Below are 12,419 nucleotides of genomic sequence, written 5' to 3'. Positions count from 1 at the left end.
TCATAATTACATTTAAGATGTTTGAACTGATTCACTTGAAGCCTCGTGACGATCCGACGTAGTTTTGTCAGGTTTCCAATCAGACGGAGTCAGATCCACCGCTGGCTCCTCCCCCCCGCTCGTCCAAATATGGTCACTTCCTGCTCCGAGCCGGCAACGACGGCGCCCGGCCCAAAATCCCAAACTCCAGGCTTCGCGACGGCCCGTTCCCAAATTATCAATGAATAATCTGCTGAGCTTTCAGGACCCCATCGAGGAAAACGTTCCAGCATCGCCCTCAAGCTGTTTTAAGGAAGCGGTCGGCGGTTTAAACGGATGAAGATCTCATTAGCGATGATTGGATCGGGACCTGGGCGAAATCTAATCGGTAGTAAAATGTAATCCATTAAAAAAAACGAACAACCAATAGCATTCCCGCCACGGGAAGCCCCACGATGCCGTTTTTGTCTGACGCGCAGCTAATTAGTTTTCCTGCGAATTTAATTAGAGCCGCGGGATTATGTCCAAATATGGGCATCGAGTCGAGCGCCGATTTTTTTAATTTTTATTATTATGTATTTTTTTTAATGTTTTAATGTGCTTTCCCAATAAAGCCAAAATGTGTCGTCATATTTCGGTGTTTCTGTTTGTTTAGAGCGCAACATTTCCTTGTAAACCAAACTCCATTGAAATTTGCTCGAATTTGAAGAATAAAAGAATCCTGAGATGTGGGAGGTATTTTCTTCAACCAAGGGTACCACCTTTAAATAGAAATAGCAGTATTAAAAAAAAATAAAACCTTACTTTGTCTATCTTACTGTGGTTAAAACCGCTTTCTTCCCATTTTACAAAAAAAGAGAAAGAAAAACCGTGATTTTCTTCTTGCACTAGCAGCGCTGATGCCCGCTCGTCTTTTTTATAGCACTCTGGCGTGGAGATCAAATGGGTGGACGGAGGGAAGCCCCTGTTCAAAGTCTCGACTCATCTGGTTTCCACGGTTTACACTCAGGTAACACACACACACACACACACACACACACACACACACACGACAAAAAAAAAAAAAAAAAAGACCCTTAAAATGTGATTTCTGTATTCTGTGTTTGCGTTAGGATCAGCACTTGCACAACTTCTTCCACCACCGTCAGAGCATGGAGATGTCAGAACAAGCTTCGGAGGGCGAGCTGGTGAAATACCTGAAGGTACGCGGAGGTTTCTTTTCCGACGCCTCGAAGGAGAAACGGAGCGCTCCCTCTTTTTTTTTTTTTTTGTTCACGCACTATCAAGTACAATTTTTTTTTTTTTTTCCGTTCAAAAGGGAGTGTGACAAAGCTAAAGTCTTTCTCTCTTTCCTTTTTCCCTCCTTCCCTCTTAAGAGCCTTCATGCCATGGAAGGTCACGTGATGGTGAACTTTTTACCCACCATCCTCAACCAGCTGTTCTGCGTCCTCACCAGAGCCACGCACGAGGACGTGGCCGTCAACGTGACCAGGCGAGGACACGCACGCCCGCCCACACACACACACACACACACACACACACACACACACACACACACACGTAATTCAGTGCACGTCTCTATAGGATGGTATAAGTAAAAAATAAAAAAAAAACGCTGTGAAATATAATCTATGTCAAATAGAAATCATTCGGCGCACCGAGCTCCGTCTGATCTTCGTCACGATTGGTGATGACATTTTTCCCCCGAGAGAAGTGATTGGTCAGTGGGCGGAGCTTTCTTATCTCGACCATAACCTGCTTCAAAACCAGGTTAAGTTGGCCGCATAGGTTACCGTGGCGACCTGTCGGTTCGGGCTTATTCTATCGGTGAGGCGTAACCTGACTGCGCCACAGGAGTGTCAATCAAACTATTCTCTTTGTTTTTTAGCCTGGTTCTGTTGGAGGTTTTACTTCCTGTTAAAAGGGAGTTTTTCCTTCCTGCTGTTGGAGGTTTTACTTCCTGTTAAAAGGGAGTTTTTCCTTCCTGCTGTTGGAGGTTTTACTTTCTGTTAAAAGGGAGTTTTTCCTTCCTGCTGTTGGAGGTTTTACTTTCTGTTAAAAGGGAGTTTTTCCTTCCTAGTGTTGGAGGTTTTACTTCCTGTTAAAAGGGAGTTTTTCCTTCCTAGTGTTGGAGGTTTTACTTCCTGTTAAAAGGGAGTTTTTCCTTCCTAGTGTTGGAGGTTTTACTTCCTGTTAAAAGGGAGTTTTTCCTTCCTAGTGTTGGAGATTTTTCCTCCTAGCTTACGTGGGAACTGTTAAATCATGTTTGATTCCTCTGTATAATGTTGTAAAGTTGTGTTGCAAGGACTTCACTGTGTTAATTGCGCTCCATAAATGGAAATGAAATGAATTGAATAGAATATTTCTCTTCGTCTTCAGGGTGATGGTTCATGTGGTAGCTCAGTGCCACGAAGAAGGACTCGAGCATTACCTGAGATCTTATGTCAAGGTGCAGTCTCTTCTCGCTGGATTTAAGACGGCGATATCACGGTGTGTTTACGTAGAAAACGGAGATGACGTAACGATGTATTTTTTTTTTCTTTCTTTCTTGCTATTTCCTCCGTCTCCGCTCTCAGTTCGTGTTTAAGCCGGAGCCTTATTCCTCCGCCAACGTGAAAACGGTGCACGAGGAGCTGGCCAAAGCCATGACGGCCATCCTCAAGCCGTCCACCGACTTCCTCACCAGCAACAAGCTGCTGAAGGTGAGTCGGCACAAAGGCAGAGAAGCAGGAACTTAAATAAAGGATGATTGTAAGACCAAAAGGTCGGACGTGTTCAGACTGCCCCAAGAAACTATAACGGGGTGAAAAGGTTGCATTTTATTTTTGCACCAAAAAAAAAATAATAATTTGTGACCATACAATAGAAAACTCATTGTTTAGATGAACAATCACCCAAAAAAAATAACACATTTTATTATTTAGTTCATTGTGTCCGTCTCTCCACATACTATTGATATTTATACTGTTTAATACGGAACAGCGTGGCCGAATAACAATGACATTTAGTCGGGGTGGGGGAGGGGGGGGATTCTGGAAGTCAGTTTAGCTTTAGCTAAAGTTGGCCGTGACTCGCTTTCCCGTTGACTGATATTTTTTTTTTTTTTTTTTTTCAATTTTCTTATTATAGATATAAAATGTTAACGACGTCGTCTTGACATTTGTCGGGAAGTTCAAGTCGAATGCAGCTGTTGCTTTTGCCTTTTTTTTCTTTTACTCACGAATCATCGGCGGCTTCCGTTCCGAACAGAGAATTAGACATTTTCATACAACGGCTGCTGATGAAGCACTTTTCTAAATAGACGTTAACATTTGCGTTCGTCCCGCAGCACTCGTGGTACTTCTTCGAAGCTCTGGTGAAATCCATGGCTCATTTCCTCGTGGAGAGCGGGAAGATCAAGGTACTTTCTGTTTTTATTGTTGTTGTTGTTGTTCTTTCTCGTCCTCAAGACACGTTCCCCGAACTCCCCCTCTCCTCCCCCCTCCCCCGCTCCATCTCTTCTGTCTTTCGTCCAGCTCTCCAGGAACCAGCGGTTTTCCGCCTCCTTCTACCACGCCGTGGAGACGCTGGTCAACATGCTGATGCCGCACGTCACCCAGAAGTACAAGGACAACCTGGACGCGGCTCGCAACGCCAACCACAGCCTGGCGGTGTTTGTGAAGGTCGGTTGGGGTGGGGGTGGAGGAGGTGGGTGGGGTGCAATGCTGCGATTATTATAAGTTAGTGAAACACGTGAGCTGAATGTTTTCATGTCGTGGCGCAATTCGCTCTCAGAGTGTCAAACTTTTCGTTGGTGCGATCTCCGTTTCCACGGCGACGCGTGGGGTAATGACTAACAACTGGTAAGCGATCAGTCGCGTCTGTGGACTCGACGTTTACCACTCCAGGAAGTAGGCCTGACCCCTTAGCAACGACCCTGGCAACGGAGTTCACATTTTTATATTTAATACACCTATAACAAGTAAAAACAGCTTATACTGCGTAATATATGAAATTCAGTTCCAGTTATATATTCCCATCGAGATGGCGGAGGGAAAGTTTCTGGTGCCGAGCAGCTGTCGCGCTGATTTGTTCCAAACGTCACAGTCGACCAATCGGATCTCCGGGGAGGAAGGGGGGGCGGAGCTACTTGTGTTGTATCATTTTTTTTTTTTTTTTTTTTTGTATCTCACTACTGTTCATTCCTCTTGTCACCTCAGCGCTGCTTCACCTTCCTGGACCGCGGCTTCGTGTTCAAGCAGATCAACAACTACATGAACTGCTTCATGCCCGGAGACCCCAAGGTGAATAAGCTCTCCTCCTTCCAACCATCTTCTCATGTACCCGAAACGAGTTATTTCAAGTCAAGGCCGACGCGAAAGCCTTGAGACGTTGCTCCTCTCGCGTTTTCTTTCAGACTTTGTACGAGTTTAAGTTTGAATTCCTGCGGGTGGTTTGCAACCACGAGCACTACGTCCCTCTGAATCTGCCCATGCCCTTCGGAAAAGGCCGAATACAGAGATTCCAAGGTGCGAACGACGAAACTACGAATCTACGAAAGTTCCCCCCCCCCCCCCCCCCGACGAACTTGAAGCGTTTTAAAAAAAATATTTTTTATTTCCGCCTCAGACCTCCAGCTGGACTACTCCCTGACCGACGACTTCTGCCGGAACCACTTCCTGGCGGGCCTGCTGCTGAGGGAGGTGGGCGGGGCTCTGCAGGAGTACCGGGAGATCCGGCAGATCGCCGTCCAGGTGCTCAAAGGGCTCATGATCAAACACACGTTCGACGACCGCTACGCCGCCAAAGTGAGTCGAGAACAGAGCTCTTTCCATTTTTACAATAAAGGACGAGTTTTATTTTGGGTTTTTTTTTTCACCCCTTTTTTGTGTGTGTGTCACTTCCAGAGCCAGCAGGCCCGGCTGGTCACCCTCTACCTGCCTCTGTTCGGCCTGCTTCAGGAGAACGTCTACAGGCTCGACATCCAGGAGTCGCCTCCTCTTGGCAACCACGGCGTAAGGCTGACACCTAGTGGCGGGAAACTGAACTGCGATCTCATCTTTTTTTTTTAAGTGTTTTTTAAGTTAGAATTCAAGCACTTTTTATTGGTGTTTTTTCTTATTTTTCCTGCACCCCCCCCCCTCCCCCTCCAGAACACGAGGGAGGACTGCCTGCCCCCGAACGCCACGGCGACGCCTCAGAAACCGGGAAGCTGCATCGACAACGCTCTCCACAAGGACGTGTTCGGGGTCATCTCCGGAACAGGTGAAAATAAGACCTTCGGGAAAACTTCACAAAATGACAACCCCCTTCCTCCCCCCCCCCCAAAAAAAAAAAAACTTTTGTGATTTTTAATTTTTTTTTATTATGTGTTATTTGTTCCCCGCTCTCAGCGTCCCCCCACAGCTCCACCCCCAACGTCAGCTCGGTCCACCACGCCGACTCCCGGGGCTCCCTGGTCTCCACCGACTCTGCCAACAGCCTGCTGGACAAGAGCAGCGACAAGACCAACTCCCTGGAGAAGGTAAGACGACCGCTTTGGTTTGCAACCTTAATGAATCGCTCCTGACGAGTGGCAGGTGGCTGGAGCTCGTTCTGCCCGCTCAGCAGTTTTAATGTACATCGAACCGAGCGCGCGTGGTTTTGTATCCCCGATTTTAAGTTTCACAACCGGCGTAGATTCTCTTTACCCGCCTGGAAAGCGGGTGCTCGAAGGGGGTATTTAGCTGGTTGCAGTTTGCCACCTCACCACTAGGTGTCACCAAATCCTACACGCGCTGCTCCTTTTTAATTTGCAGCTTCAGGATCGAGGTAATTTAAGTCGATCTGGATGAATTTTAAAACTTTAAAAATACAGGCTACGTCGTGTATTAGATATTTATCAGGACAAAGCAAAACAGAGTGTTTTTAAATGAAAAAGTATAGAAAAAAAAAAGCTGTCTTTACATCCGGGGTTACATCAGAAACAGAAATTTGAAACTCCATTTGTAAAAATTGTAACTTCTAATGGCGCCAATCTGACAAAATGTAAACGAATGTACACTTTAAAACAGGCCTCGAAACGCAACAGCAGTCCCACCTGTAGCTAGCAGTACAATTACTCTTATTGGTTCCCAAACAAGCCGACTGCACATGTTTCCATCAGACTGACCGAAAAACAAACGGAGCTTCCCAGGTTTTCCGCACAAAAGCCGAATTTCACTGAGAAAATGCAAAGAAAACGGGAAGAAGCTCGGAGATTAAATTCAATCACAAGGACTGGATTTAAAATGCGGGAGCGGCGGCGCTTTGTAAGAGGAGGATAATGTCAGCTGTAATTAAGCGGAGCGTTGAGGTGAAATACGAGTCGCGCAGGCTGGATTCAAATCACGTTGGAAATCTCCCCCTTTGAGGAATTAATCTCCTCTAATCGGAGGTTAACTTTTGGGCGACACACAGAAATAATTAAAAAAAAAAAAAAAAGTAAAGCCAGCTCTCCCGTGACTCACCTCCATCTCGGGACGTCCTCGCACTCCTCCTCCTCCAGAGCTCCCCCAGCCCCGTAAGCTCCCACCTCCACCACCACCTCCACCAAAAGGAGAGATTCCCCAGGAGGCACTCGGTCAACGTGCCCCCTCTCCCCCTCGACGCCGAGGAGCGGCCCGAGAACCGCGGGGCCAAGCGGGCCACCATGGACTTCTCTCTCCTCACGGCGCCCGACGGCGACGGGAGGGTGGATGGGAGTCGGGAGGAAAACACGCCGATACAAGTATCCCGTTTGACCTGCGTGACCTCTACCGCGGCAGCTTCTGGTTATGATTGTACAACAATGGCTGTACAATGTCGGCGTTTTCGGACCAAACGGCTCCCAAAGGACTTTTCTTAAGTACCAGCGAGCGCCACTAGGGGTCGACTCCAAAAAGCCTCCGTAGTTCAACTTCTCGTGAAATTCAAAGTCAAGAAAATTTGAAACTCTTTCTTCCCTCGTCGTAGTTTACCGTTACCGTGCGTGCCACACCAGTTCCTGCGGTAACGGGGGGAGAGTACCCAAGCAGAGGTAGGAACTAAAAAAAAAGTTACAGGAACTTAAAAGGTTCCTAGTCCCCCCCCCCCCCCCCCCCAAAAAAAAAAAAAAAAGCGGACACACACGAGAACGGTGAAATAGTTCCCGCGGTCCGAAAACGCCTAAGATATCCAAAAGTTCCTCTTCTGAGTCCCTTCAGGGAGTTTGGGTGCTTTTGACCTTTTGCGGATGTCGCGCTCACCTTTTTCCACTTTTTACTTCCTCGGATGCCGCGACTGTAAACGTGTTTTCTCTAAACCTGAAAATCGAATCGGCGAAAAAAAAAAACAACCAAACATGACATTTCTCTTTCTCTGAAGTTTGAAGTGATCTGATCTCTTTTTTTTTCAAACGGTTTCGATTTGCTGGAAATTCTGCCGACTCATTTTCATTCGTGTGTGTGTGTGTGTGTGTGTGTGTGTTGCGTCAGAACCAGTGTGCGTCGGCTCTGGGCAGCACCGTGCTGCGCTGTGACAAACTGGACCGGGACGAGATCAAACACCTGCTCATGTGCTTCCTGCATATCCTGAAGAGCATGTCGGAGGGTAGGAGTTTCTGCTGAGTCATGCTTGTTTTTTTGTTTTTTTTTTGGACACATGCCAATATGTCATAATAATAATAATAATAATAATATTAATGATAATGATAATCCTTGTTATTTCCATCAGAGGCTCTTTTTGCTTACTGGAACAAAGCGGCTCCCTCTGAACTGACGGACTTCTTTACATTAATCGAGTAAGTACAAACATTTATGTTGAATAAATTCAATTCTAAATACATTTTACAGTTTGTTTACTTTCAACCAGAGTACTGACATTGTTGGAAAAATCAGATATATGTATTGGGGCAATGATTTTGGCCTTAAAAAATGAGGAAACACGGCTCCTCCCGTGAAAATGTATGAACTGTATCTCTGTGCCATTTTGTGCTAAATAAAAAAAAAAAAAAAATACAGCTGCTTGATTCGAGCTGAACGCTGAGCGCCGTCATGACCTCCGACCTGTTTGTCCCGCAGAGTCTGCCTCCATCAGTTCCGGTACATGGGGAAGAGATTCATCGCCAGGTAGAGTCCGGCGCCGATTTAAACCACGAGCTAAATCTTGAAACTAAAACTTTTATCGACCGTCGCTTACAAAAAAACAACAACCAAAAAACATCAACAAGCCTAAAATACTCTCTGACTCTTTTAACCCTTTGCTTCTCCCATCTTGTAACACCGCTGCCGAGTTTTGTGGTTAATGTCGCGGCCCCCCCCCCCCTCCTGCACGGGTAAGAGACTCCCGTCTTTCATTCTGTCTTCTGCTTGACTAAAAAGCACGACCACCACCTCCACGCGCTCATCAGTCCGCTGCTTTTGCGTCCCTCTCACTCTTTGTTTTGACCCGTCGTGTGTTTTTTTTCTTTTTCCTGTGTCTCTTCCCCCCTCCCCCCACCCCACGACAGGAGCCAGGAGGGGGCGGGGCCCGTGGTTCCAGACAGGAAGTCTCTGACTCTGCCCGTGTCTCGTAACAGGGCGGGGATCCTGCACGCCCGCCTGCAGCAGCTGGGAACCCTGGAGAACGCGCACACGTTCAACAACAGTAAGACTGAATGGAGGATTTTTATGACAAAAAAAAAATTTTATTTATATATATATATATATGAATCATACAGGAGCAGACAAACCAGTTAATCAACTGCATGATTTTAGCTGGAAAACATTTCCCCTTGGACGAATGAAGCAGCAGCTTCAGTTTCTCTGTCTTATACTGACCTCTGCTGGTGGACACTAGTAATGCATCTCTTGCATCATTTAACCACTTGGCAAATCATCATCATTCCCTGATACCAATCAACAGAGCAATCAAACCCCGAGCAGATCGTGTGGTATCGGGTTCATCCGAAGCATTATCTCCACACGTGGCCTTTGTGTGTGTGTGTGTGTGTGTGTGTGTGTGTGTGCGCGCGCACGTGCGCACGTGCGCTTTTCTAAGCAGTGTACTCCCACACGGAAGCGGACGCGAGCAGCCAGAGTCTGCTGGAGGCCAACGTGTCCACGGAGGTCTGTCTGACGGTGCTGGACACGCTCGGCATCTTCATCATGGGATTCAAGGTGACATCGCTCGGTTCAATTCAAGTTTTATTCGCGTCGCGCCAACTCACAGCAGGGGTTATTTCGCGGGGGGGGGGGGGGGGGGGGACTGAACACATTAAAGTCTTTACAACAGAACTTTACGGCATTGTACGGAGAAAATCCACAACAATTCCCACATAAACTGGGAGGGGGAAAAAAAACTCCCTTTTGACAGGAAGTAAAACCTCCACCAGTAGGAAGGAAAAACTCTCTTTTAACAGGAAGTAAAACCTCCAACAGTAGGAAGGAAAAAAACTCCCTTTTAACAGGAAGTAAAACCTCCAACAGCAGGAAGGAAAAAAACTCCCTTTTAACAGGAAGTAAAACCTCCAACAGCAGGAAGGGAAAACTCCCTTTTGACAGGAAGAAAAACCTCCAACAGCAGGAAGGGAAAAAACTCCCTTTTAACAGGAAGTAAAACCTCCAACAGCAGGAAGGGAAAACTCCCTTTTAACAGGAAGTAAAACCTCCAACAGCAGGAAGGAAAAAAACTCCCTTTTAACAGGAAGTAAAACCTCCAACAGCAGGAAGGGAAAACTCCCTTTTGACAGGAAGAAAAACCTCCAACAGCAGGAAGGGAAAAAAACTCCCTTTTAACAGGAAGTAAAACCTCCAACAGCAGGAAGGGAAAGCTCCCTTTTAACAGGAAGTAAAACCTCCAACAGTAGGAAGGAAAAAAAAACTCCCTTTTAAAAGGAAGACAAACTTCCTTTAATAGGAAGAAAAACCTCAGCCAGAACCAGGCTGGGAGGTGGGCGGAGCCTCTGCCTCGGCCAATTGGGGGTCAGCTGAGAGCAGAGAGAGAAAGAACAGCATAGAAGACACGAATTCCCGCCGGCCGTTAAAACGACCGTTTATTTTTCCAGACCCAGCTGAACTCCGATCTGGGTCACAATCCCCTGATGAAGAAGGTTTTCCAGGTGCACCTGAGCTTCCTGCAGATCCCTCAGTCCGAGACGGCCCTCAAACAGGTCTTCACCTCGCTCAGGACCTTCATCTACAAGGTTAGAAAGAGACAAAAAAAACACCACCTTTGAAATTCCCCACCCCCCTTCGAAAACGAGCCTTAAAAGGTTCCCCCCCCCACTCCCTCCAGTTCCCCTGCACCTTCTTCGACGGCCGGGCCGACATGTGCGCCTCCCTCTGCTACGAAATCCTCAAGTGCTGCAGCTCCAAGCTGAGCTCCATCCGCGGCGACGCCGCCCACCTCCTCTACTTCCTCATGAAGAGCAACTTCGACTACACGGGCCGCAAGTCCTTCGTGCGAACCCACCTGCAGGTAATCCGAGCGCTCGTCCGAGAGCGTTTTTTTCTTCCCCCCCCCCCCCCCCCCTTTCCTCCCCCACCCCGCTTTTTAAAAGAAAACATTATAATTTTGCGTCCGCTCAGGTGGTGATCGCCGTCAGTCAGCTGATCGCCGACGTCATCGGCATCGGGGGAACCCGCTTCCAGCAGTCGCTCTCCATCATCAACAACTGCGCCAACAGCGACAAGAGCATCAAGGTGAGGAGGAAACCCGCCGCCGATTTTTTTTAAATTTAAAAAAAAAAAAATTCGTGCTTCCCATAGCTTTATTTATTTATTTATTATGTAAAAACCGGCGGCGCTTTCCCCCCGCAGCACACGGCGTTCCCCTCGGACGTGAAGGACCTGACGAAGCGCATCAGGACGGTGCTGATGGCCACGGAGCAGATGAAGGAGCACGAGAGCGACCCCGAGATGCTGGTGGACCTCCAGTACAGCCTGGCCAAGTCCTACACCAGCACCCCCGAGCTGCGCAAGACCTGGCTGGACAGCATGGCGCGCATCCACCACAAGAACGGAGACCTTTCGGAGGTGCTTTTTCTTTTCTTTTTCTTTTTTTTAAATCTTCACTTTAACGTCTTTCTTTTGGCTTCAGTGACGCGTCTGTTTTTTGTCGTCTCCTTTCGCCCGCAGGCGGCCATGTGTTACGTGCACGTCGCCGCGCTGGTGGCCGAGTACCTGTGGAGGAAAGGTGAGCGCGGGAGCGGGGGCTTCTGGGTAACGGAATCCAGGTCCAACCTTTCGGGTTCCCTGCGTCGTCCCGTCCCGCTTCTCGCGACATCTCCGGAGCGCCACGAAGGGAAATTTGGCCGAAGTCGGCAGAAACGTTCACTCGATGCCGAGAGTGAAGGGATTTAGAGTTTGAGGGTTCAGAGGTCAAAGTTCAAGGTCACGCCGACCCAAAATTCGACCGATTCACGTGAACGTGATATCTCGGGAATGCCCGGACTGCAATTGTTTTGGTTTTTTTGTGTTTTTTTTCTCAAATGTGGCAAAATCATCCACTCGGCCTCAGTGCATGAACCGATTCGAGTTTGGTGGTCGGAGGTCAAAGTTCAAGGTCACTGCTGTGACCTCGCGTTCCGGGAAATTTGTTCGGATTTGGCAAAAAAGCCGTCATTCAGCACCGACGATGGCTCGATGAGATTTTAGTGTTTGGGGGTCAAAGGTCACCTCACTATTTAACCCAGGCCTGCGAACACCCTTTTTTTTTTTCCCCTCGGGAACGCCTCGAGGGAACGTCTTCAAATTCGGCACTAATGCGGCTCGGCAACGGACTGTTTGGATTTTTTTTTGTTTGGGCGGGGGGTGGGGTGGGGTGGGTGGGATGGGGAGGGGGGGGGGGTCGTCAAATGTCACGGCGACTTCTACAACTACGCGGGTTTGGACAGACGCACACTAATCCCAGTCACGCTTCCCATTTGCAGAAGCCATAAAACGATTCCCGGTCAAAGGTAACCGCGGCGGGCGTTCATCCCGAGATTATTGATTAATAAACTGGACATAACAGATTAGATTGACTTGTTGTGTACCGAGGGGAAGATAACGGGCGGCAATAAAACGGTTTAAATAGTTTTATATCCGCCACGTGTCAAAACGGCAAAAGTGTTTTTGGTCCTTATTCCCGACACGCACGCACACACACACACACACACACACACACACACACACACACACACACACACACACACAGCCCTCTCCTCGCCACCCAAGCACCGGTCCAAGGGTCACCAAGGGATACTCTGGTGTCACGTGGCAGGTTTTTACGAACAGTTTATCGCGGGGTCGAAAGAGTGTTTAAAGAGCGGGCCGAAGACAATCGTGAATTTATTCAAATAAAAACAAAAACAAAAAACATAAGTGGCAAAATATGTGTTATTCTGGTCGAAAGAGATTCAAATATCGATCCATCTTATTACGTCGTCACGCGGTTAGGGCCCGAACACCGAACGGTGGCGCAAGCAAGGAATTATTATTCTCTGTTCCTTGTTCGTCTTCTTT

At 47.8% G+C, this 12,419-nt stretch overlaps 1 protein-coding gene across 7 annotated transcripts in view; it reads left to right on the top strand.

Annotated features, from left to right (window-relative positions):
• The window catches only part of LOC138635689 (dedicator of cytokinesis protein 9-like), a 41,524-nt gene that overhangs the window by 20,669 nt on the left and 8,436 nt on the right, over positions 1-12,419 (top strand). For 2 of the 7 annotated variants that reach the window (XM_069723288.1, XM_069723292.1), the window contains exons 21-43: positions 902-988; positions 1,092-1,181; positions 1,356-1,471; positions 2,359-2,428; positions 2,556-2,681; positions 3,308-3,379; positions 3,495-3,641; positions 4,179-4,262; positions 4,376-4,487; positions 4,588-4,766; positions 4,866-4,973; positions 5,112-5,223; positions 5,352-5,482; positions 7,431-7,545; positions 7,669-7,735; positions 8,016-8,063; positions 8,513-8,580; positions 8,977-9,092; positions 9,980-10,117; positions 10,210-10,392; positions 10,503-10,616; positions 10,734-10,949; positions 11,052-11,109. In XM_069723288.1, the coding sequence (XP_069579389.1) occupies positions 902-988; positions 1,092-1,181; positions 1,356-1,471; positions 2,359-2,428; positions 2,556-2,681; positions 3,308-3,379; positions 3,495-3,641; positions 4,179-4,262; positions 4,376-4,487; positions 4,588-4,766; positions 4,866-4,973; positions 5,112-5,223; positions 5,352-5,482; positions 7,431-7,545; positions 7,669-7,735; positions 8,016-8,063; positions 8,513-8,580; positions 8,977-9,092; positions 9,980-10,117; positions 10,210-10,392; positions 10,503-10,616; positions 10,734-10,949; positions 11,052-11,109 (2,557 nt within the window). Of the gene's footprint in view, positions 1-901; positions 989-1,091; positions 1,182-1,355; positions 1,472-2,358; positions 2,429-2,555; positions 2,682-3,307; positions 3,380-3,494; positions 3,642-4,178; positions 4,263-4,375; positions 4,488-4,587; positions 4,767-4,865; positions 4,974-5,111; positions 5,224-5,351; positions 5,483-7,430; positions 7,546-7,668; positions 7,736-8,015; positions 8,064-8,443; positions 8,581-8,973; positions 9,093-9,979; positions 10,118-10,209; positions 10,393-10,502; positions 10,617-10,733; positions 10,950-11,051; positions 11,110-12,419 lie in introns of all 7 variants that reach the window. The other 5 variants (XM_069723286.1, XM_069723290.1, XM_069723285.1 and 2 more) reach the window with 3 other exon arrangements.

This window comes from Brachyistius frenatus, unplaced genomic scaffold (genome assembly GCF_029030835.1).
Source record: "Brachyistius frenatus isolate BFR_SWC_R1_liver_20210118 unplaced genomic scaffold, ASM2903083v1 Contig_323, whole genome shotgun sequence".
NCBI classification, from domain to species: domain Eukaryota; kingdom Metazoa; phylum Chordata; class Actinopteri; family Embiotocidae; genus Brachyistius; species Brachyistius frenatus.
Note: the sequence above shows the minus strand (reverse complement) of the source record. Positions and strands in the feature narration are given on the sequence as shown.